The sequence below is a fragment of the Lissotriton vulgaris genome, chromosome 5 (assembly GCF_964263255.1).
Source record: "Lissotriton vulgaris chromosome 5, aLisVul1.2, whole genome shotgun sequence".
Classification (NCBI taxonomy): domain Eukaryota; kingdom Metazoa; phylum Chordata; class Amphibia; order Caudata; family Salamandridae; genus Lissotriton; species Lissotriton vulgaris.
The window spans coordinates 307,216,276-307,240,727 of record NC_141693.1 but is presented as its reverse complement, the minus strand read 5'-3'; the positions used below and the strand labels follow the sequence as shown (position 1 = coordinate 307,240,727).

At 45.2% G+C, this 24,452-nt stretch overlaps 1 protein-coding gene across 1 annotated transcript in view; it reads right to left on the bottom strand.

Moving 5' to 3' along the window:
- Positions 1-24,452, bottom strand: part of PRKCZ (protein kinase C zeta) — a 943,345-nt gene that overhangs the window by 859,452 nt on the left and 59,441 nt on the right. The window contains exon 2 of the mRNA XM_086921534.1: positions 9,456-9,646. Coding sequence (XP_086777660.1) covers positions 9,456-9,526 — 71 coding nt within the window. The 5' untranslated portion in view covers positions 9,527-9,646. The remainder of the gene's footprint in view (positions 1-9,455; positions 9,647-24,452) is intronic.

Here is a 24,452-nt window from a genome sequence, read left to right as displayed (position 1 = left end):
TAATTCATCACTAATCCTTTTTGGGTTGAGGCGTAAAGTGCTACTCGCCGCAAAAGCATTTTGACGCCTCGTCAGGGGAAGTAAGTGCTATATAAATGGAATTACAATTACAGAAAAGTGGCCACGCCCGAGAAGTGTCAGAAAAGTGGCCAAGATGAGGCAATAGAAATGTGATTGCAACGCACCTTTTAAGTGCCAGGGCATTCACATGTATTTAGGAATGCAGTGACTAGACACAGCATAGTTGTACAGTGGAATCTACAACAGTTGTTACTCTCGAAATTCCTGCTCTCACCTGGACATGTGACTTCATCTGAATGCAGAAAAAGTACACCCATCCTCCTAGTTTGTCAGAGCGTAAAAACAGAACTGTGGATTTATGCTCTGCTATAACAAAAAATTAACAGTTTTTAGATTGCACAAAGGTTTTCAGGCGTACATTAGGCAACTGACAGCTGAAGCTTTACAGTCGCACTTCTCGAAAAGTGTTTTGAATTCCCAATAATATTAATGAAAAGACAAATGTGCAAATGAGAATGTGGAATTGACTTTATTTCAGTGAAATCACACTTATTTTTTTTCTCCATGGGATTTGCTAGGGTAATAACACGCAAGAGTAAATTAATCCCTTTACATGTGCAAATCACATTTTGTGAATTTTAAAATTCAATGTCTACTTCAAAGTTAAACTTACAAACGCACCAGTCTTCATGATTTGGGTCCTACAGGTCCAGGTCTCTGAGAATTAGGCAAGCGGGTGCATTGTCACAGGGGAGACCTCTACACCCTGAAACGTGAAGGAAGACTTAGAATCTGACTTTGAAACAATATATGCTCCCGATTTCAAGAGTAGTGGGGTGATAAATATGATATACTAAGAAATGTATAGAAGCAGTGTGCCCTAAACATCTTTTACAAAAAAACTTTCCAAAAAGATTCCTAGTAACTCTGCCTACAAGCACCTTAACATCCTAGGTTACCCTCTTCAGAAGAGACATCCTACGAATCTTCTATTGAACAATTAGTGTAGCTATTTACAAAATACTTACATGTACAAATAGCTTTATTAGGCAGTGCAAAACCTACTTACCCATTTTGAAAGTGCTCTGAGAACTTATCAGGAGAAGAAAAGTCTTATGCACATACCAAGCTATACAATTGTAATTCACAAAAATCTGTTTCACACTCTATGCCCTTATGTTTGTGAACAGCTGCAAACCTATACATTTGTGTGAATACACAAACTTCTCTCTTACCTTCCAAACCTGGAAATGGTCCGAGGCTTACTCCTATCAAGGGCAGGAATAAATCCCTTTTCAGAGTTGAAAGGGGAATGGAACTACCCTAAAGTTTGTGAGGTTGTGGAGGAAAAGTGTTTTCTGCGGGAAAAATATATTCCACGTGAAATGAAAAAAAGCAATTTTTCACTTCAACGAAAATGTGTACCATGTGGAAATGTTCACAAGCAAAAACAATTTTAAATGAATTTTTTAGCAATGTGAAAAAGTGTAGCGAGGGCAAAAAATAAGAGAAGCAGAACATCTTTTGCCGGACTACATGACTACATGAAAGAAGAGGCTCTTTTGGTCTCAAATGCCCATGAGGTTTCTGCATTTTACCTGATTCAATTAAAGCGCTCATCTCCTACACCACCATTATAAGTGGGCAGAAAATTGCATTACACATGTATTGTAATTAGGAGGCTCTTTTTTACGTCTTTGATAAACAGTGGGTGTGATTAGAACTGTATCCCCTGTTAAATTTCGACAGGTCAAATCTGCTGAAATTTAAAATGAGAAAGTTTAATAAAAATGAATAGGCTATATAGATTTTGATTGTGGTAAGCCCAAAAATCCAAGTTTTTACACATTTCATAGGTAAAACTCCTAACAGGCTATAATTATTGTTTAAAAACGCACTAGTCATAATGAGAGCCATAATATATTTCCTCCTGTACCAACAATGCGGAAGCCTTCCACTGAACTTACGTAGTTGGTCACAGCACAACACCTAAATTAACAGCTTTTTTTTTTTTAAACAACTGTAGTAGGAAATCAGGTGTTTATCTGCTCCAGCCCAGTTTAACTCTTTTACTGCTCAGAAAAGCTGAACAGAGGTACACATTTCCCAGACACCGACAGGGTCATGGTACTGGCATGGACTTCATAAGGGGAAAAGATGAGTGAGTGGCTGCTGGCCCGCTTTTTGTACCACAGCAATAGCCTTTGCTACCCCTTGGAGCACTGTTAAATATAGAGAAGTTCATTTCTGGGAAACAATTTGCCATTTAAAAAAACATTTGGCCCAAAATGTTCAGACCTCCCTCCTCTGTCCTCTCAAGCCTCGTGATATCTGTGGTCCCACCTCGGTTACGAATAAGCATAGGTAAGATTCATGAACTACAGCTCGCTCATCCTACAAGCAAATCTCAAAGTACAACAGGAAATACAGGTTCTGCCACTCAACTATCTGATTGAGATGTTCGTTTATAAGCTACCATGGCTAAAGCAAAGCCGACCTGTGCCTGGTCATCGAACAGGAATGCCAGGCATTTTCCACGTCACCTGATAAAACAGGCTGCATTTTCACCTGACAGTTCTGGTATCAGTGGATGAGTAGCACGTTGTAGCATTATAAGTCCGAAACACATAGCAATTCAATGCCTGTCAATAACCATTCGTGAAGAATGATCAGCATTTCCTGTGCCTTCCTACTGAACAAGCATCGTTTGTCTGTGCTGAGTTCACCGAATTATTATGCATGCTTGCAGTATTAATGTGAGGTGGCATGGTGTGCAAAACAATGGACTGGAATGTGGCCCAGGTAATTACTGGTGCCCGATATTAATTAAAGTATACATACATCCATTTTTTGTATACTTTCGTGTGGTATTTGAACGATGCATGGAATATATCATACATATTACACATTATACATTTTTATCAATGACACATTGTGTTCAAGTGGCTGAGATGCTGAATGTGCATCACACAGTTCTAATCCGGACCTCCCCGCTTGACCTATATCCTTTACTTCCCACTGTGGACAAAATAAGGAGTGCCTAGAAACAGTCTAAACACTGAATGAAACACGATTTAAATAAAATCTATAAAATAGTACTCTACGTTGTGGTCTGCATAAAACGTTGCGGAACACAGAATACCAAAAACGGACAAGGATTTGCTGCAACAGCTATAAGCAGCTCAGCAACACACACCTACATAATTTCTTGTGTCTAGAAATGTGACCATGTTCACTACAGCTATTGTCCGTCTTACGGATGGCTCATAAAATAAAACTCAGTCAGTGATTGAAATGCACTCAATTACATAAAAGTAACCAAAATTAGTATACAGTTTCAACAATGGAAACAAATTTAGCGCGCAGTGCTGTTATGAGCCCTGCCTAGACCACACGCACTGATGGCCTAGGCCTTCATAGTGGACCATATCAATCAAAATATCCCAAATAATCAAACGATATAATATTGAAAAGTGATAGAAACAATAATGCAAAAAGATGTAATAAGTTGCTTGTAGGCTTGTCGTATTGTCTCAAACGTTACATCACGCTTGTATGCAACGAAAATATAGCATTCTCAACTTGGAAAAGGTGTTCATGGTTGTAACGCATGACCCAATGCATTTCTGGTGAAAAGCACCCTTCATTAGGGTTAACTGTGAATTAAAGAGAAAGAGTCGATAATTATACATCTGAGAAACTATCACAGGTTCAAAAACAGAAAAAATTGAATGAGGAAAGACTAAACTGCACCCATCCAAAATCATTGGGCCAACTGTCATTGCGATGCACGTGCAAACCTTACTACAAATTATCAACCCATCGTGAACTATCTGAAAAGCAACACACAGAATCATAAAAAAGTGAGTAATAACTCTTTGCAAGAGAAACCAATGTCTTCCGTGGACGAAAGAAAGCAAGGAAGTAAATGAGACCAACAAATCTCAGCATGCAATGGTCTATGGAATTCCAGCTTACTATCGATAGAGACCGTTGTGGGAGAACCTGAAAGAGTGTATTCATAGGGCTATTATCAATACTTGGAGTGAATCATGAACAACATGAAATAAACAAATCAGAAGAAATTATGGAATTGCTACAAAATGAGGAGGGAAAATGCCCTGCCAATACACAAAATGGTGATTACTAAGAATAAATGATGGGCCAACCATACCAGCATCAAGTTAGAGTAGGGTGTGGAGTAAAAATATCTTTGAAATTCAGCGCAGTGTTCAGAAATTGCCATGTGCCAAACCACGTTCTTCAACTGTTGACTCTACAGTGCAAGCTATGTGGTTAAGTAATCTAATTACGAAACAATTGTGCACGATAAGTTAACATGAAAAGTGGTGATATATCTGTAGAGTACAGGAATCCAAAGTCACATGCACCCACGCAACGCTGTGACAAGGAGGTGTGCCCCGAGGGAAGTGCCAGAAGAATCTATAGAGGAAACGAGGTGCGATATCGTAATACGTACAAAATTACAGAAGGATAACATAAAATCGGCCCCAAAAAGGAATGAGTCACAGCAGTAAAATGCTCTTAGTGACCATCAGTGGTTCTACTGGGCAACAGATGGAAATTACTACGTGCACATGATCTGGTTCATGACTCCACTACTATTAGTGCAACAGCATTTACATTTGTGGCCTGGAGGAGAATTAAGTCTCGACCAGTGAGGCAAAGTGCTTCCCCATTGTAAATAAAATAAGAACAAATAAACCACAGTCATAAAATAGTAGGATCGACAACCCAAGCAACGCCAACATGGTAAACTTAATCGAGAGCATGAACAACCTCGATCTCACTCAAATCGGCACCGACCCCACGCACATAGCAGGACACACTCAGGACCTAGTCTGCATAGCCAGCAACATAATCAAATACAGCTATACCTCCGAGTCCACTTCACCATATGCATCACCCCATACACTGCCACTGACCAGACCAGCACCGCCCACTGGAGTAATGTAACGGAAAATCTATCGCCGCTGTCCCCCGCATCCGAAGAACGACAGCCGGAGGCAGATCCTTCTCCCACCTCGCCGCCAAGACCTGGAACACCCTCCTCACCAACCTACGGCAGACCCAAGACCTACTGGCCTTCAGAAGACTACTCAAGACCTGGCTCTTCGGTAACAGCACCCGCCCCCAGTGCCCTGAGTCCCTCACTGGTATGTAGTGCGCTCTACAAGTGTCCTGATTGATTGATTGATTGAACAACACCATCAACACCTCCCCCGCGGACACCACTGCCGACCTCAAGGTGGTCATCCAAAGTTTCAACATCTGGATCACCAAATGCGCCGACATAGTTGCACCCTTCAAATCCGCAAAACAAGTCAGACCCTCCAAACACACCAACTGGTTCACTCCTGAACTAAAAGCCTTCAAACGACTAGAAAGGATCTGGCATACCATCAAAATACCCAGCGACTGAGCCAAATTTAAAAACGGCTCTCAATATCACATACGACTACAAAAAGCCAAAAACGAGTCCTAGCCACCCGCCTCAAAGCTAGCTCCAAACACAGCAAGGAACTTCCAAGCATCATCAAAGAGTTTACCAATCCTTCAGCAACTGAGAAAACCGTAACACCCCTTGCAGGAGCTCTGCAACACCCTTGAAGACTTCTACAGCAAACTCGCCACCATCGACAAATACTTCGACCCACAACCAACCAGCGACAACTTCGCCGAACTAGTTAACAACAGCGACTCCACCTCAAACACTATAATCACTACATGGGATCAACCAACCATGCAAACCACTGCTACCATTATGAGCTCCATCCACTCAGGAGCACCAAGAAACCCCTGCCCCCACCACATGTTCAAACTGGAGAGCATCTCCATCCGTAAGAAACTCACCACCATCTTCAACTCATCAATCAACTCTGCCTCCTTCCCTGAAGGATGGTTACACGCAGGAGTAAAACCTAGTTAAAAATACCTACAGAAGACCTATTAGAACTTCGAGCCCATCTCTCTGCTCCCGTTCCTGGCTAAAGTCCTGGAGAAATAATGTCCAAAAACCTAGAGGTCAACAACCTCCTGGATCCATCCCAATCAGTATTCCGTGCTAATCAAAAAAAACGAAACTGCACTAAATCGCAGCCACAGATGACATCTGATCTCTCCTACACCAGGCAGGGACCAAAGCCCTGATCCTTTGAGACGTCTCCGCAGCATTTGACACAGTGTCACACTACACCCTCCTACAAGGACTTCATTAGATGGGGATCAAAGGAAATGCCTTTAAATGGATCGCTTCTACCTCACTGGCAGAACCCACAGTGTCCACCTTCCGTCTTACACCTTAGGCCCAAAGATCATCATCTGCGGCATTCCCAAAGGGTCCTCACTGAGCCCAACCTTGTTCAACACATACATGGCCCCCCTGGCCAGGCTGGTCAAATCCTATGGTATGAACATCATATCATACACAAACAACTCAGCTCGCCTTCTCCTCAATCCCCACTAATATCAAAACCATTTCCCACAGGTGCATGACCAGCGCAGTCAGCTGGATGCAAAACAAATGCCTCAAACTCAACACCGAAAAACAGAGGTACTCTTCTTCAGGAGCAACATCTCCCCATGAGACGACTCCTGGTGGCCAGTGAAACTGGGACCCTTGCCCACTCCCACAGACTACTTCTGAAACCTTTGCATCATACTCAACAACAAGCAAATCATGAAGAAGCAGGTAAACATTATCTCCTCAGCCTGCGTCCTCGCCTTCCGGAAAATATTCAAATAGCTCCACATTAACACCAGATGCACCGTCACCCAAGCCCTCATCACCAACCGCCTGGACTACGGAAACTTCCTCTAGGTGGGCATGACCTCAAAACTACTGATCAAATTGCAAACCATCCAAAACATCCTCCACCTCCTGAGAAGACCCCACATCACCCTCCACCTCAGAGCGCTCCACTGGCTCCACGTCCAAAAAAGGTTTCAGTTTAAACTACTGACCCACGCGTACAAGACCCTGCACAACAAAGGACCTGCCACCCTCAATCACAAACTGAATATCCAGCAACCTAGCAGGTAACTACATTCAACCTCCCTCTACCACACACCCACATTCCTCAAAAGCAGAAGCAGCTGCTGCACCTTCTCCTACCAGGCCGCAAAGACCTGGACTGGCCTCCCACTCCACCTCCGGACTGCACCCACCCTCCAGAAGTTCAGAGATGGCCTAAAAACCTGGATGTTTGACTGACCACTCCCAGCAGCAGCCCCCTTCTACCACCTTCGCCTGGATGCCCTCACAGGTGATAAGCAGCACTCTACAAATCGTTAAATTGATTGACTCTTATGGACCACAACAACTCACAAGGAGCCTATATTTCAAGTCAGTTGTGTCTCTTTCAACGCGAACAGCAGAAAACCACAGCTGCCATTGTTCTCCTTCTTTGCAATGGTCAAACACATTTTAATTACTTTATCCAATATCATGTAGAAGCCACTCTGGTATCACAGAACCACATGCAATAAATTTGTACATCATTCAGCAACTTTGTCCTGCTGAAGGCCAGGACATCATTATACATTTACCAAGATTTTTTTTTGTTCAGTGTGAACATGCTGCCCGATGACGCTCTCGCTTTCAGACAGTGGAAACATACAAACTGTAAAAACGATAATAGAAATAATAAAAAGCATGTAGCTGAAGCAAAACGCTCTGTGCCGTACGTTTGCCGCCATAACCATGAACTAAGTGTCTCATGCAGAGAAACACCTTCCATGGGGGTCTTTCCAGCGTGCTCAACATCTCTCCCTTTGATACTATATAATACTTCTACCTCCAGAAACCAAGCCTTGAACGGACTGCCAAGTCAGTAGAGAGAAAAGAGACCGTGGTTAAAGCACACAAAAGATTCAAGAATGTGGTTGTTTGGTAGAATGCAATTCTCTAAAAGTCACTAACGAATACTAAAACCATTACAGTGGAAAACGCTGGACTCCAAGAGGTATTACTGTCAGCAGGTCAAACACTAGGAAGCAGAAATTTGGAAAGACCAGAACAGATACTACTCCAATCGTCTCATCTACTCATCGTCCACTTTGGAAGAGTTTTTCACAGCATCAACCTAGCACCGCATTCTGATTGCCTGAACAGAGCTCATCGGTTCAGGATTCCTATAACAAATTGCCTCTTACCAAGGTTTGAGTCACTGGAAGAACGCTGCCCCTTTCAGCTCTCCTATGGTGAGTCTGGACTACATAAATAGATTCAACCATCGTACTCCAGGAAACCAGCTTTATATTCAGCAGATTAAGAAACTGCCAACCAGACTTTCATTATTCTCACTTTGAACCTCCTCTTAATCACTCTATTGGCCACGCATCCCTCAACCAGTCTATACACCTGGCACTACCAGGTATCGAACCAGGGTTTCTCCACTAGTTGATGTGTACCCACAGACAAAAGTTCATCCTTCACTTAAAGAAGTAAATTTGGCTGAAGAATTTTTGTTTCCACAAACCTCGCCAAGGAGGCACATCCTAACTCCAACTGAACTCTTTACCAACTGCCATAAGGTAAGTAGAGGACAACCTTAATCTCCAGGGAGCCCTTTAAAACAGGACTGTTCCACCCGCTACTTGAGGGATTAATCAGCACCAAACTGACCACAAGGGCTCTCTATTACAGGTACTATATCCATAGATTTACTAACCACAAAATAGGGCACCAACTAAATAAAGAAACTATAGTCTATAAAGTGATGTTTTAACCCTGACCAAAGCGTGCTTGGAATGTTACTTGAGAATCGGGTTTGTTTAGAAATTATAAACGGATCCATCTAAATCTCTCTGCAAAACTGGTATATTTAGCTGCAACAGGAAACCCACCCTGGCATCCTTGGAGCACCTCTAAATCCTTCAAGCTTCACAGTAACTTTATACATGTACGGAAGCATTAACCAGTCATTTCTCCCCAACTCATAAAGCCCTCTATACAGATCTAAAACCTCTTCTGCTATACTACAAAATCTAGCCGCTGTGACAATTCTACTGCAACATGTTTCTACAGTCGAATACAACGTAACCATCGGTTGTGAGCAATAGTTCATGAAGGACAAACATCTTCCCCTGCAAAACCTCTCCAACCACTTCTGCATACTCCATCCAGACGTTTGTTTTTTTAACTGGTACAGGAGGTAATACTTCTACTTTTAGACCAAGCAGCTAAATATTTGCATAGTGACCATACAATAAATGTTGTTTGAGTTTCCTCATATACGCAGTGAAATGCAGACTCTAACCTGCTACCACTCCCAGATTACTGTATCATCAAAAGCAAGACGGAGAATCTTAGTGTGGTAAAAGTTTCAAAGCAGTAATGTTCAGGTTCAAATAAACAAAACAAATTGATTTTTATTTGGTGCTTACAATACCCCATATTGGGGTTAACTTACCCATGATAGTGTGCTTTAATTCTGATTAAATTCTTCCGCATGTCTATTTTGGATCCCATCCTGCTAGGCATGTTACAAGGGTCCTCAAAATCTCTATGATGAGTCTATATCATTGACTGCAACAGGTCCCAACCAATAGAGCGCAGATGAACAAGCCAGGTTACTCTTTTTTTCCTCTGCTACCAATTCACCTACAAAAAACAGATATCCAGAATATTAACTCAGCTGCTGTAAATTAACATCAACATCTTCAATGGCTCTCAGGCAAAATTTCAATTTAATTTACAACTTTTCAAATTTTAAGCCACTTAACACGAAAGATAGTTTTTAATTTAGAAAAGTAGAATGCACGTAAAAGTAAAAAGCTGTACCAGAAACACATGTTTCCAGTGTAACTGTAATGTCAAAAGATTATTTGGGGGGTTTGGGGATATCGAGTAGACTTCCAAAAGTCACAGGCTTCACTCTGAATTGTCACAAAGAACGCTTTTCCGGAGGGAAAAAAAAGAGGATTTGAAATTATGGTTGTAATGATTGTGCTACATGCAGATAAGAGCTAATCCTAAGTGGCTCAAAAATAGCAAATACTGTGGTATACAATGGCATCATGGGTTTTTCTAAGACCTGAACCAGACAGAGGGTATCAGAAAGCTGTCGTTTCAAAGAATACTTAATTTTATTTTAAAATAAAGGAAAAAAAACATTTAACACGTAAAAACCCACCACAAAACAAAAACCCAAGAAAATTGCCAGAATAAAAATGTAGAGCATTTAAGTTATTAAAAAGTCTGAGAACGAATGCATTTAGCTTAAATTGTTGTAACATATGCACCTCGAAACGCTCGTTGTATAGCTCACTTACCGTAAATCGCTTTTTTCTGGTGTATTTCGATATATCATTCAGACATCTAACTCTGTCTCAACTGGCGTGGTCTTCAAAGTTAAATCCACCAGATCTGGTTTCTAACTCTTGGTCCAGGAAAACTGGACAGATATTGACATCTAAGATTAATTTCCTTTTCCCACTTTTAGCAGCACTGTGGTTCTCAAACCACGCACATTATAGCACATCATGTAACTATTCTGCTGATAAAAAGGCACTTCCCTCTTCAGACATTTACAAAACTGCTAGTAGTCTTTCAGACATTATTAAGCATCCTTACTCGAGAAACTTGCATCCTTTCTTATTCTTTTAACTCCTCTAGAATGGTCTCCATGACATACAAATCAATTTTACATTGAAGCACCCTCTTATAAATAATCTAACTTTATAACCAAACTCAGTGCACCTGCAAACTCCTGCAGCAGCTGTTCAAAGCAGCTTTACTTTATTGGCACATCAGGTACATTTATTTGACTTGGAAGTGTCTAGTTATGCAAGTTCTTAGGTGCAAATTTTGCTCTGTGTGTGCATCGCTATTGGATAGGTTTGCGGATATTGGTTTACGAAGTGAAAATGATTACGCTTTTGTGATTCCATGCCCTAGATCTACCTCCTTAGCCTTCTTAGTCTGACATTCTATGGCATCACCCAAGGAGTATTGCAAAAGTGTAAAATGTGTCAAGAACTGGACACTGATAAGGACTTATTCAGTACCCTTGTCAGACAGCCTAAGGAAGCGGGTGACTCTTCGTAGTAGACATGGTGCCATTCAGAACAGAATATTGTATGTGAAAGGTGTTGCTTTATCTCCTTCAGTCACAATTAGGAGGAAAAACACACAGAGGAGGAAAGAGCTGCTTTGGCAATCTTGTTAATTTATAATGAAGATGTAGGTAATGCTAGAGAAATCAGCAAGGCGCCAAACATCTTCCGACAGTAAGGAAGAGAATGGAGCAAGAAATGCCAAGAGAAAGTCTCAGAAGGACCTGAATTTGATGGAAGAAGGGAACTCGTTAATTACACATTAAAATTGTGTATATTGGATTTGCTGTACAGCAACTGCAAACTCTTATGTATAATTAAAACACCAATATGTTTGCTATTATGCTATACATTTGTGGTTAACGCAGCTATAGAGATCAAGCTGTTGGAAACTGCTTCCAACCCCACCGCTGAAATTATGATCGCTAACATCAAAGTTTCTTGTGTGGAAACGTGGCGAGTTGCCCTTGTGCATAGACCCCCCCCAGGCCCAAATCCAATTTTGTGAACTTTCTCTTGGAATCAATAGTCTCCCATGCACTAGCAACGGAAAACTTTATTTTGCTTGGAGACTTTAACTACCATGCTGAACTTCTGTCCGACCCGGAAACAACCCACTTAATCGGTACAATGGAAACCTTAGGACTGATCCAACGGGTCACCGGCCCTACCCATTGAGCGGGTCACACACTCTACTTAATTTTTACCAATTCATCTAAAATCAGAAATGGGGCCCGCTTCCCATGCTATGGACTGATCCTCACCTCCTAAAGTTAAGCCTCCTATCACCCCCGAGTCCACTTCCGACAATAAAAAATAAATAAACAAATAAATAAATAAAAGAGTCCCCATCAGCCCTGGCGCAAACTGACCCCGGAAGTTTTCCAAACACATTTTAAACTGCAACAAACACACTTGGAAACCCCTGTGGAACAAATGGCAACCAACTTAGACTCCGCCATCTTAAAAACTTTAGACAAATCTGTCCAGCATATCTAAAGATCCCCAGTATAAGGAGAGAACTGAAGAACGCCACATATCAACAAGCACTGGCGTTGCCAATAGGTCTCGCAGTAGGAAAGTTTGAGCTATTGGTTTTGTAAATGACAAAGCCCTTTATGTATTCTAAATGATAACAACAGTGAAAGGCATTGTTATTTGCCATTGTAATAGTTCCACCTGTCGTACTGCGCGATCTATTGGCAACGTGAGTGTTGTTCGTGTGTGAGTGGCGTTGTGTGTGTGAGTGGCGTTGCGTGTGTGAGTGGCGTTGCGTGTGTGGCGTTGCGTGTGTGAGTGGCGTTGCGTGTGTGAGTGGCGTTGCGTGTGTGAGTGGCATTGCGTGTGTGAGTGGCGTTGCGTGTGTGAGAGGTGTTGCCTGTGTGTGAGGCGTTGGCTGTGTGATTTGTGTTGCCTGTGTGAGTGGCGTTGCCTGTGTGAGTGGCATTGGCAGTGTGAGTGGCGTTGGCAGTGTGAGTGGCGTTGCATGTGGCAGTGGCGTTGCATGTGTGCGTAGTTGAGTGGCGTTGCATAGTTGAGTGGTGTTGCGTTGTTTAGTGGCGTTGCATGTGTGAGTGGTGTTGCATGTGTGAGTGGCGTTGCATGTGTGAGTGTCGTTGCGTAGTTGAGTGTCGTTGCGTAGTTGAGTGTCGTTGCGTAGTTGAGTGTCGTTGCGTAGTTGAGTGTCGTTGCGTAGTTGAGTGTCGTTGCGTAGTTGAGTGTCGTTGCGTAGTTGAGTGGTGTTGCGTTGTTTAGTGGCGTTGCATGTGTGAGTGGTGTTGCATGTGTGAGTGGCGTTGCATGTGTGAGTGGCGTTGCATAGTTGAGTGGCGTTGCATAGTTGAGTGGCGTTGCATAGTTGAGTGGCATTGCGTAGTTGAGTGGCGTTGCGTAGTTGAGTGGCGTTGCGTAGTTGAGTGGCGTTGCGTAGTTGAGTGTCTTTTAGTAGATGAGTGGCGTTGCGTAGATGAGGGTGAGGTGTTGAGGGTGAGTAAGGATGAGTGAGAGTGAGGGTGAGTGAGGTGTTGAGGGTGAGTGAGGAGTTGAGGGTGAGTGAGGTGTTGAGGGTGAGTGATGGTGAGGTGTTGAGGGTGAGGTGTTGAGGGTGATTGAGGTGTTGAGGGTGAGTGCGGGTGAGGAGTTGAGATGGAGGCGTTGAGTGTGAGTGAGGGTGAGTGTGAGGTATTGTCATTGAGTGTGAGTGAGTGTGAGTGAGGGGGTGTGAGGGTGATGGGGGGTGATGGTGAGGGTGCGTGAGGGTGTGTGAGTCTGAGTGTGAGTTATTGTCATTGAGTGTGTGTGAGTGTGAGTGAGGGGGTGTGAGTGTGTGAGTGTGAGGGTGAGGAGTTGAGGGTGAGTGCGTGTGAGGGTGACTGTGGAGTTGAGGGTGAGTGAGGTGTTGAGGGTGAGTGAGGTGTTGAGGGTGAGTGAGGTGTTGAGGGTGATTGAGGGGTTGAGGGTGATTGAGGGGTTGAGGGTGAGTGAGAGTGAGTGAGCGTGAGGGTGAGTGAGGGTGAGTGTGAGTTTGGGTGAGGTGTTGAGGGTGGGTGAGGCGTTGAGGGTGAGTGAGGATGAGTGAGGGTGAGTGAGGAGTGAGTGTGAGTTAGGGTGAGGGGTTGAGGGTGGGTGAGGGTGAGGGGTTGAGGGTGAGTGAGGATGAGTGAGGATGAGTGAGGATGAGTGAGGGTGAGTGAGGGAGAGTGAGGGTGAGTGAGGGCGAGTGAGGGTGAGTGAGGGCGAGTGAGGGTGAGTGAGGGCGAGTGAGGGCGAGTGAGGGTGAGTGAGGGTGAGTGAGGGTGAGTGAGGGGTTGAGGGTGAGTGAGGGTGAGTGAGTGAGGGTGAGGGGGAGGACCCAGGACCTAATTGGGACACAGACTGGCATTTCTGCTCCAGACGACTAAGAAGCGGCCACAGAGAGCCAAACGATAAAAGCACAACTAACGAGAGGCTGAAATTCTACTTGAATATTCTGCCCGCGTTGCCTTGTTCCTTTTGAAAAGGAGATACCAACGCTGAGCGCTGAGATACAGCGTGGCACTTCCTAGCATTTTCGTGGACCTCAGTCGCGTATTCTGCAGATGCGTACAGAAAATGCTCGTCTATAGATCCCAACATGGGAGTAGAAAACGGAACATGGGGACTGAACCACCACCACAACGGACACGACCATCTGTCGGGCCAACCCGAACCGTTTGCTGCAAATGGCGGCATGTGCGCTGCAAAACAAGGGGGTGGGGGGCTGCAGCGCACAGCCCACCCCTCCAAAGCAATCGACAGAAGAAGCATGGCGTCCTTTTCTGACCCAGGTGCACGCGAGAAAAGGGCGCGCGTGCAAAACGAAAGCAGACGCCTTTCATGATGTTGATAAACACGATTGATTTTTGCCATGCATGAAAAACCATGAATGGAGGGAGAGGGAGCCAGAGAGCAGCCAGCCAGGCGGTGGAAGCGGTGCGAGCACTCGGACAGGAGAAACGCGACGTGCACCAGAAACAAAAAAATGAAACGCCGGATGGGGGCGGGAAAGCCTGGTGGGAGGCGTGAATGCGCGAGGGGAGGCAGGCGGATTGGGAGAGAAGCCTGATGGGGGCGGGAGAGCCTGGTGGGTGGGCGTGAATGAGGGGAGGACTGGGCTGGGCTTGCATGCGGATTGGGAGAGAAGCCTGATGGGGGCGGGAGAGCCTGGTGGGTGGGCGTGAATGAGGGGAGGACTGGGCTGGGCTTGCATGCGGATTGGGAGAGAAGCCTGATGGGGGCGGGAGAGCCTGGTGGGTGGGCGTAAATGAGGGGAGGACTGGGCTGGGCTTGCATGCGATGCGCGTGCATGTTGACGGGCACTGCATGAAAACCGCGGGCTGAAAGCCCTTTGGTTTGAAGAGAAAATAGCCGACTTGAATTCTCCCCATTTCCCATTCCTGCGGAATGGTAAAGGCTCGACCTAAAAACTACTCAATAACATGCCTGACCCCACCGTGAAATTGAGGGAGAAGTGGGCGACAGAAATATAGGGACCTGGATGACTCGGAATGGTCGGAAGCATTGGCATCACCCAAGGAGGTGGGAATATCCGCACAACTTAGATTGGTGCAGCTTAAAATTCTACACCGCATATATTACACAAGAACCACCCTTCATAAGCTACAGAGGGTGCAGCAGCCGTATTGTCTACGAGGTTGTGGGGAAGAGGTAACTTTTTTCCACACTATGTGGGACTGCCCAGCGATAGCGTCAGTGTCTGCGAAATGGTACTTAACACCTGTCTCCAGTACTCCACTATCTGTTTTGCCTGAGCCACATAAATGTTTATTAAATGTATGGGATCCAAACGATCTTAATTGATACGGTCAAATCTGGGCTACACTGGGCTTCATGGTTGCGAAGAGAGATATTGCTCAGAAATGGGGTGTGGAGGGGTTACGGAGATTGGCGGGATGGTGCAAAAATATGGACCTTACTATGGTAATGGAAAGGGCGGTATATGCAAACAGGGGATGCCCGCCAAAATGGAAAAAAACCTGGGCGGCATGGAATGACTACAGGGGGGGGGGGGGGGGGGGGGGGGGGGGGAGATCTGCTGGACCTACTACCTGAGCGCGACTCGGACAGCTCATCAGATGATGATGCGGATGGGGAGTGATGGGAGGCTGTGGTAGTGGGCAACGAGGAGATTCGATCCGAAATGTAACATTCTAATTATACTTGAGGAGACATGAAAGTATGCAGACATATGACACTGGAGACTGTAATAATGCTATCTATTCACTGTAATGATAATGCTATCTATTCAATGTAATGACTGTTGATGAGAAACCTGTTTAATAAAAACAATTTAAAAAACTTTAGACAAGGTCATCCCCAGGACAAATGTCAATATGAAATGTATTGCATCCCCATGGTTCACCGCTGCTTTAAAAATTGACAAACAATCTAGCCGAGCGGCTTAACGCCAATGGCGTAAATCTAAAACGGAGGAGGACAGCAAGAGCTATAATCTACTGCATTCACTCTACTTAAAAAATATCAAAACGGCCAAAAAGACCTTCCTAACTCCACGGGTAAATAACGCAGCCCATTCTAGCAAGGAAAAATATAAAAAACTAAAAGAATTTACCTCGCCCCGGGCTGAACAGTCTCACTTTGTGCCTAACCAAGAATCGGTGGACTCGATGTCCGTTTTATTCGAAAATAAAATTAAAACAATTTACTCCTCTTTTTCGAACATTGATCCAGGTCAATCTCAGCTAACCAACAAAACATGGGTAAATCCCCTCCCGTATGCACACACGGCCACTCCCTCTCTAACTCAATTTGACCCGATAACAATCACCGAAGTACTTGAGGGCCTAAACAAAGTAAAATCTGGCTCCCTAACGATCCCCTCCCTCCCCGCTCCTGCACTAAAATCATACCGTTACTGGCCAATCCACTCATGAACATTTTTAACTCTTCATTAGACCAAGCCAGGGTACCAACAAAATGGAAACACGCCCTAGTAAGGCCTATTCTAAAATAAACCTCAAATGACCCCATCCAAATGGTTAATTACCGGCCCATTTCCCTACTACCCTACTTTAGGAAAGTATTGGAATACTTAGTATACAAGCGGCTTACAGCATTTGTGGAGGTACACAGGATTCTGGATCCCTCCCAATCCGGCTTCCGTGCCGCCCACGGTACAGAGACTGCAGTCCTAGAGGTTGTGGATAATATCTGGCTTACGTTGGACAAAGGCGAGTCAGCCATTCTGGTCCGCCTGGACCTATCAGCAGCTTTTGATACCATCTCCCACAACATTCTGAAACATCGATTGTGGGAGATGGGTACCAGAGGAAAAGCCCTTGACTGGTTGGGAAACTATCTCACTGACCGCTACACCACAGTTCAAGTGGACTCCCCAGCAGCCACCTAGTTACCGTGGGGGTTCCCCAAGGGTGTATCCTAAGTCCTATGCTGTTCAATCTATACTTGACCCCGCTGGCCAACGTCATCAAATCTTACGGCTTCGACACTGTATCATACGCGGACGATACCCAGTTACTTATCACATGCGGCCCAGACTACTCTGACACTCGTACCCGCTTCAAAAACTGCATGATTGATATAAGTAACTGGATGATTAGTAACAAACTCCAACTAAATGCCAGTAAAACTGTCATTATTCTGTTTGGCAAGGCCAATGAATTTTGGTCACAAGAATGGTGGCAGCCGGAACTGGGCTCCGGTCCCTCCCCTAAACCTGCAATCCGTAACCTAGGGCTAACAACAGACCGTGCCCTGTCCATGAAAAATCATGTCAGCCAGGTAATCGACGTCTGCAACGGGATTATGCGTAATCTCCGGAAGATCTTCAAGTGGCTTCCAATCGAAGCCAGGAAGCCTTTGGTGCAGGGTTTGGTCATCAGCCGGCTCGATTACGGCAATGCCCTTTGTGTTTAACTCAACGAAAACCTGCTTTCCAAACTGCAGACCCTGCAGAACGCGGCAGCCAGACTGACTCTTGACCTTCCGCCTAGAACCCCTTCCGCCCCTACTTTGAAAAAACTACATTGGCTCCCCATCCGTCAGAGAAGCCACTTCAAGATCCTGAGTCTCACGCACGCCATCCTGTATAACATTGCCCTAAATACTTCCGAAAGAAGCTTAAATGGTATGTGCCAAATAGACCTCTAAGATCCAGTAATAAATCATTCCAGTTTCAGCCTCGTGTCCGTACCTCTCGAAATGGCCACCGCTCTTTTTCCTACCTTGCCCCTCGGTTGTGGAATAAACCGCCCCCTCACCTTTTATCCATTCCGGAACACAAATTCTTCCGGGCAAGTCTTAAAACATGGTTGTTCCCGAAATAATGCTTGCCGCTGCCTGGAACATCTCTTCGGCACTGTTCAACTGTTTTTCTCTGCCTAAGCGCCTTGAGACCTTATGGTGATAAGTTTTGCGCTCTATAAAAAAAAAACATTTGACCTGACCTGATGCACGCTATTGCCCCTTGAACATTTTCTGTGCCGATTAAAAAACGAAAACTTGAGAATTTTGAAATATATTTTTTAAGGTTTCTAATTGCTCCTTTTTTCCCCATTTCTGAAGTGTGACTTTATTCTTTTAGCATATGCACCAGTGAACGGATGACTGCCATATTCCTTTAAAACGGACTTAAGTACACCTATCATTCCTGCATGGCACCAATGAGTGATTGTCACACTTATTCATGGTCCTTCTGAGTTGAACTGACTCACCTCAGACTCTCTGGTAACTTAAGCCGTTTACTTTTTGTGAGGCTTCGGTAGTAAGTCTTGTGACCTCCTCCTCTGCAACAGAGGAAGATTTTAGGACATTCTAATACTGCATGAATTTATGACAAACTTTGTTTTTCGTGTTAGTATTCTTTGCTTGTTACTACTGAATAGAGTATAAGGAGTTTCTCTCACATGTGGCTCTATGGACACATAACAACCCCTCCTAAAATCACTTCTGAATATATTCATCGGCTAATGCTTATGTAAATCCCATCAAGTTAGAATGCAGCCTCAATAAATGATTGTGGGATTACTCATTGCACTTTTCTGTGTTTCAGACTTGCCTTGTATGTTTTTGCTTGTCTTGATGACCCACTGAGTAATTTTAGGGTTGAAATGCAGTAGATTGAAGACCCTTGAACCAGGAATACACTTAATACATAACAATTTATAGATGTATTTTCGCGCTATAGTTACTAATCAGTTCTGATGATCCCTTTGGTCTTGTGTATAATCGCACACAGCCGTACTTTATATCAAGTACCGTGTATTTTTCATTATTCCGCTACGGAAACCATCCTGGGACAGGTCCGCTTATCGCCCACTTTCTATGCTTAGCACGGACTAGAAGATCCTGAGTCGGATTTTAGCTACCACGCTCCTTCTCTATATGACGACGCTAATACACAAGGATCAATGCGGGTTCATCCCAAATAGGGACACGGCTATTTACCTAAAACGCCTATTACGGGTTCTAGAAGCTGATTCTTATCAGAAGGAGGCTGCGACTATTTTGCATTCAATAGTCTGGAACAGCCTTACTTGTTCCAGGTCATGCATACATTTGGACTAGGGAACAAATTTGTAGCTTGGACAGCACTGTTATATAAAAATTCCACTGCCAGGGTTAGAAGAGGTGGGTTGATCTCAGACACCTGTGAAGTGGGCAGAGGAACGAGACAGGGATGCCCATTATCCCCCTCTTATTTGCCCTAGCTATGGAGACACTGGCGGCCCAGGCCAGGACAATGCATTGCGCTTACTCCGTGATCTTGGTAGACTAGCCAGGCTCAAAGTGAACTGGGCAAAGTCCTGCCTATTCTCGACAGTTTTGATTAATCCTGGCCCCCAAGATAGTGATGGTGTGAGTATAGACGTTTGACGCATCTAGGGACCCAAATAAATCATACGTATGGCGATTTACTGGAGGGCAATACCGGTAGGGCCATCAGAGGGTTGAAAGGTAACTTTGATTTTTGGGGCGCACTGCCTCTTTCAGTAACCAGCCGGCTGGCCCTACTTAAAATGGTGACCCTTACGAGATATGAGTACTATTTTCGGACCTTACCAATTTGGGTGCCGACAAAGACACTTTACACAAATCAAGCCATGGGGAAATGGCAGGAGGAGGGTGACATTGTGAGTCCATATGAGGCCGAGATCAGAAGGGGGTCTGGCAATGCTGGACTTCGAGACGTAGCTGCTCAGCTACAGTGGCTCACACAGGAGGTGGCGTCTGGATTTCGGGGAATGGGGGGAGACTGGAAGTGGAGTTCCGTCACTGTGAGTACTGTCCCAAATTGTTTTGAAATTGTCCCTCCGACTCCGTACCCTACCGGATGTATTACGAACAGCACAGTAATGCCGGAATAGGAGCCTGAAGCGTGCGCAGATTATATATCCCTACGCACCTAAAATCCTTCTACCCATGTGTGATGCATTGACGCATGGGGGTAACTGGTAAGCGTTGACAACCTGGAAAGAGCGGGGACTGTCCACAATAGGAGACTTGTATGAGAACAGTACTATGATCCCCTTTCATGATTTACAGGAACGATATGACTTGCCCAGAGGGTTTTTTTGTTACACTCGGCGCTTGCTGCGGCTATCCGAAAGCATTGGAGTGACCACAGACATCGATGTGGTGGCAATATATAGTGACGGCGGCAGGAACCTTCGAAGCGGTCACCTGTCTCTATAAGCGCATGACGCAAGAAATGGTAGTTCCTTTGACTGCATTGAGATTCAAATGGGAAGAGTTTCTGGGGGATGAGGTTACAGAAAAGGCCTGGGCGGATCTTGTGGAAAGGGCATGGAAGAGTACTAGTGTTGCCCGATTAAAACTGGTGAATTTTTATGCATTACACAGAGCATATCTCCCCCCGGCAAAGATGAATAAGTATTTTGACACTGGAACAGCAGCATGCCCATGTTGTAATAAGGAGGGAGCAGATTTTCAACATAAGTTTTGGGATTGCCCTCAGCTGGAGAACTATTGGGTAGATGTGGTCACATTATTGTCTGAGATCACCGACAGGGAGCTAGAGCTGGCCGCGGGACCCTGCCTCTTACATGGATTCCCCCATACGGCCAAAAATAAGGTCACAAGCAAATTCCTAGGCCTGGGCCTACTATTAGCTAAACTAAATATTACCATGCATTGGAAAGCAAACCGGGGTCCAAACATTAAAAGATGGAAGGCAGAATTAATTAAATGGTCGGAGTGTGAAGGTATAGTTAGACTGCAGTTAGCAAAACGAGCACGGAGTAAGAAAGCATTAGAAGCAGCGAGGGCATGGGAAACTTTGGTGGTGCTCCTAAAGATCCCGGATAATGAGAACGATGAGGAACCCACGGCTGGCGCTCCTGATGAGCTGGATTAGATAGCTCACTCCTGGGCACTGTATGACAAGGCGGACCTAGGCACTGAACATTAGCAGTCCCTGTCACGGTTTGGTCTCCCTGAACATTATTGTAGTTACATTTGGGGAACTAACCTGTAGTAATCCCAGCCTGTATATCAATTGCTGATGTTGTGTGGCGTGCCTGGGGGGGGGGGGGGGGGTATTTAGAAGTGTTAGAAGCCTAGGACTGTATTAGGGTATAGGATGTTGACGATCTGCATACTATATGATTATTCCTGTATACAAGACTCCTACATAGTGGATAGGGAGATGGGGAATTCATATGTAACTGAGTTATTATGCTTATCTCAAATACAATAATGCCCTCGGGGCATTGTGTGATTTACCTTTCTTCTGCATTTTCCCGGTAGGCTCTCAGCTGATTTCAGCTCCCCGGTTCATCGCAGCCTTTCTTTTTCATTTAAATGTTCGCTCACTGGCCAAACACTACCTAGAAATGTATGATCTGGTTCTGGAGGAATCTCCTGATATGTTCTTCTTAACCGAAACATGGCTTATTGAAGACATGATGGCTGAACCTAGCTTAGCGCTGCCTCCAGGTTATAACATTCTTACTGTTAACAGAGAGTCTAGAGGGGGCGGCATTGCGGTCATTTTCAAATCCTGCTATTCGTGCTTATTTGTCAAAGAAGCGATGGAGGGTTTTGAATGCGCTTGTTTCAGTATCACTTTTAGCGCCCACTCGACTACCTCAGGGCTGTTAGTATATCGCTCTCCGGGGCCTGCCAAGAAATGTAAGTCTGCCCTGATGGAGGCTACCTGCACGCTCGCAATGGGTACAGCCAATTTAAGCATCCTGGGTAACTTTAACTTGCATTTTGATCTTGTGCAAGATATCGAAATTTGCAGTCTGCTTGCTGATCTAGCAGCCTGAAAATTAAATCAATTAGTCCCCGGCCCAAACCATTTAGCTAGTCATTAGCTGGACCTCGTCTTTTCTAATATTCCTTCTGCGTCGGTGGAGACACCTAAAGCCGTAGGCTGGTCTGGTCCTCCCTGGTATCCATGTCCTTCCCTGCATTCGAGCCCCCTAACAAGCAGAAGTGGTCTATAGATCCTTCTGCAACTGGATTGTCCAAGTGCTGGACTCCCTCATTCCAGCTGAATGGTCTAAAGGTCGCACGTCGGACTCTAGTCCATGGTATAATGACTGTGACAAAATTGCGTAAATTGTGTAAAAAACTGAAACGAGCTTGAAGAAAGGACTTTGACCCTGCGGCTAAAAAGTGTTTTCTGGCTGCTATTAAAAGCTATCATAGAACCATCAGGGTGGCCTATTAAGCTAATAGAATCAAGCTAAACCTAATCCGGCCAAATGTATTTTTTAAATTCTCAAGGACGTCAGAGTAAGAAAAAATTCATCTGAGCAACAGTGTGAGGACCTAGCAAACTTCTTTGTTGATAAAGTTAATATCATCTACGGTCTTTCCCGCAAGGGTCTCCTCCTCCTGTTTAGGGGCGGCCTTAGGCATGTGCAAGCTGTGCACCTGCACAGGGCCGCCAAACCCCAGGGGCCGCCACGCCAATAACTGTGCCAATGCGGACTGGGCTGCAGCTTCACTTGCCAGACTCAGACTAAACGTTCTGGTGCTCTGAGTCATAGTGCCGTGCGCAGCTCTCTTCTACAATAGGGACCAGTCTCTGCCCCTGCTATTTAGAACTGCGGGTGCTCAGCGTCGGTACTCGGCAGGACCCGGTTCACTTAAAGCCCTGCTGATTACACATCACTTTTGTGAGCTTGCTGCATGGCATTTATGACTGATGGCCAGTCTGCATGGTTACAGGCATGTGTATTGGACTTTCTGAAAATGTGTGCTTACGGGGGTGTTGGTCTGTCTGCATGCCCAGTGGGACAATGCATTTGCCTTCTGTGTACATGCACTATATCAAAGCCATTATACCAGTTGACTTTTTCTGTGCTTGCTATTGGTGTGAAAGCTTGTATTTAAATTAATAGATCTTGAAATTTTAATCCAGACTTGACAAGTATAGAGAGAGGCCACCCATTTTACCTTGCGCCCCTATTGATGCTAGTCTGGAAGTAAACTAAGGGCGTTGCGAGGATAATCGTCCCTTAAAACTGTTTAACCTCTTGAAAGGGCGGATAATCTGGTCTTTGTGGTAATGTGCACTTCTCTGCGGGGTGCCCTGGCTCCACCCACTGCCATAGGATTAGCTGTGTTGTCACCCCCTGTTGTTCAACAGCGGGGCTCCCGAGTACTGAACAATCTCTGGTTCGAGAGCTCTTTCAGGCTATGAATTACCAACACGCCACCATTATATCTCTTCCGGGGCACTTTAGGCCCTATCCGCAGACTAGGCCCCATTAAGTGCAGAGTTAGTCTCACGCATTTTATCAACATTGTGGTGGTCAGAGACTGGTTGCAGGCTGGGGGCAAATGAAGGCTTGTACCTATACAATATAACACTTTTTAAATCTTAAGCACTGCGCAGCCCTGCCTGGAGAGAACTGGGCGCCGGACCTGCCTCCCAGCAGAGTCGTCGTTGCCGCGTTAAAGTAACCACTGCCAGGCAGCTGACAGACTCTGTGGCGCAGTGGGGGGTGTGTCGGATGTGACCTCACAACAGGAAATTAGGTCTGAGAAGCCGCGCAACGCCGGGGCTGCGGTCGGATTTGAGTCTGGGGAGCTGTGTCGTCGGTTCGACCGGGGGTACATTTCTGTAACTGGTAAGGATTAGCCTCAGCAAGCAATGCTTTAATGTTCCAGTTTATCCGTGAGTTACTCTTTAGATCTGCCTGGAAATGTACTGTCTTGGGCCGGGCGGTACAGCCTTAGAGCCATTACATACTTCACATCCGGGGTGGGGAGTATTTTGATTTTGTGGCTAACTCTTTTTACTCTAGGGTCTCTGACGGTGAGGAGTGTGGAAGGCTACGCTGAGGTTGTTAGATTAAAAGCTAGGGCTTCTGAGGGTGGAATGATGGTCTCTGGCAGCCATCTAAGTTGGTCAAGACCTGTTAGGGGTCCCTGAACCTTTCAGATAGCACACTGGAAAGTGGGGGTTGTTAAGGAGTAGCTGGGGTATCTGTATGCAGGGCTGAATGCCTCCGAAGGGCAGCTTCTTTTTGTGACGCCACTGCCTGGCAGGGATTTGGCAGCCTTCAGTCCGGCTGACATCCGCCATGCGTAAAACACCTTCCTGAGCTCCGGGGGGCTCTGCCCCGCCCGGACCCCTCTTCCGGGGACCCCTACCTATGCTCCCTGCCCAGGGCCGCCATGAGCCTAGAGCTGCCACTGCCCGGAGGCTATTCCCATTATTACACAGGAAGCGTTCACATTATAGAGTGGGAAAGTTAAATCTGGTTCCCCGGCTGATCCTTTAAAACCTGCCCAGTTTAGAGACTCGCTCTCTGTCTTCCTGGCCCCTTTGTGCCAGGTTGTTAATACTTCTT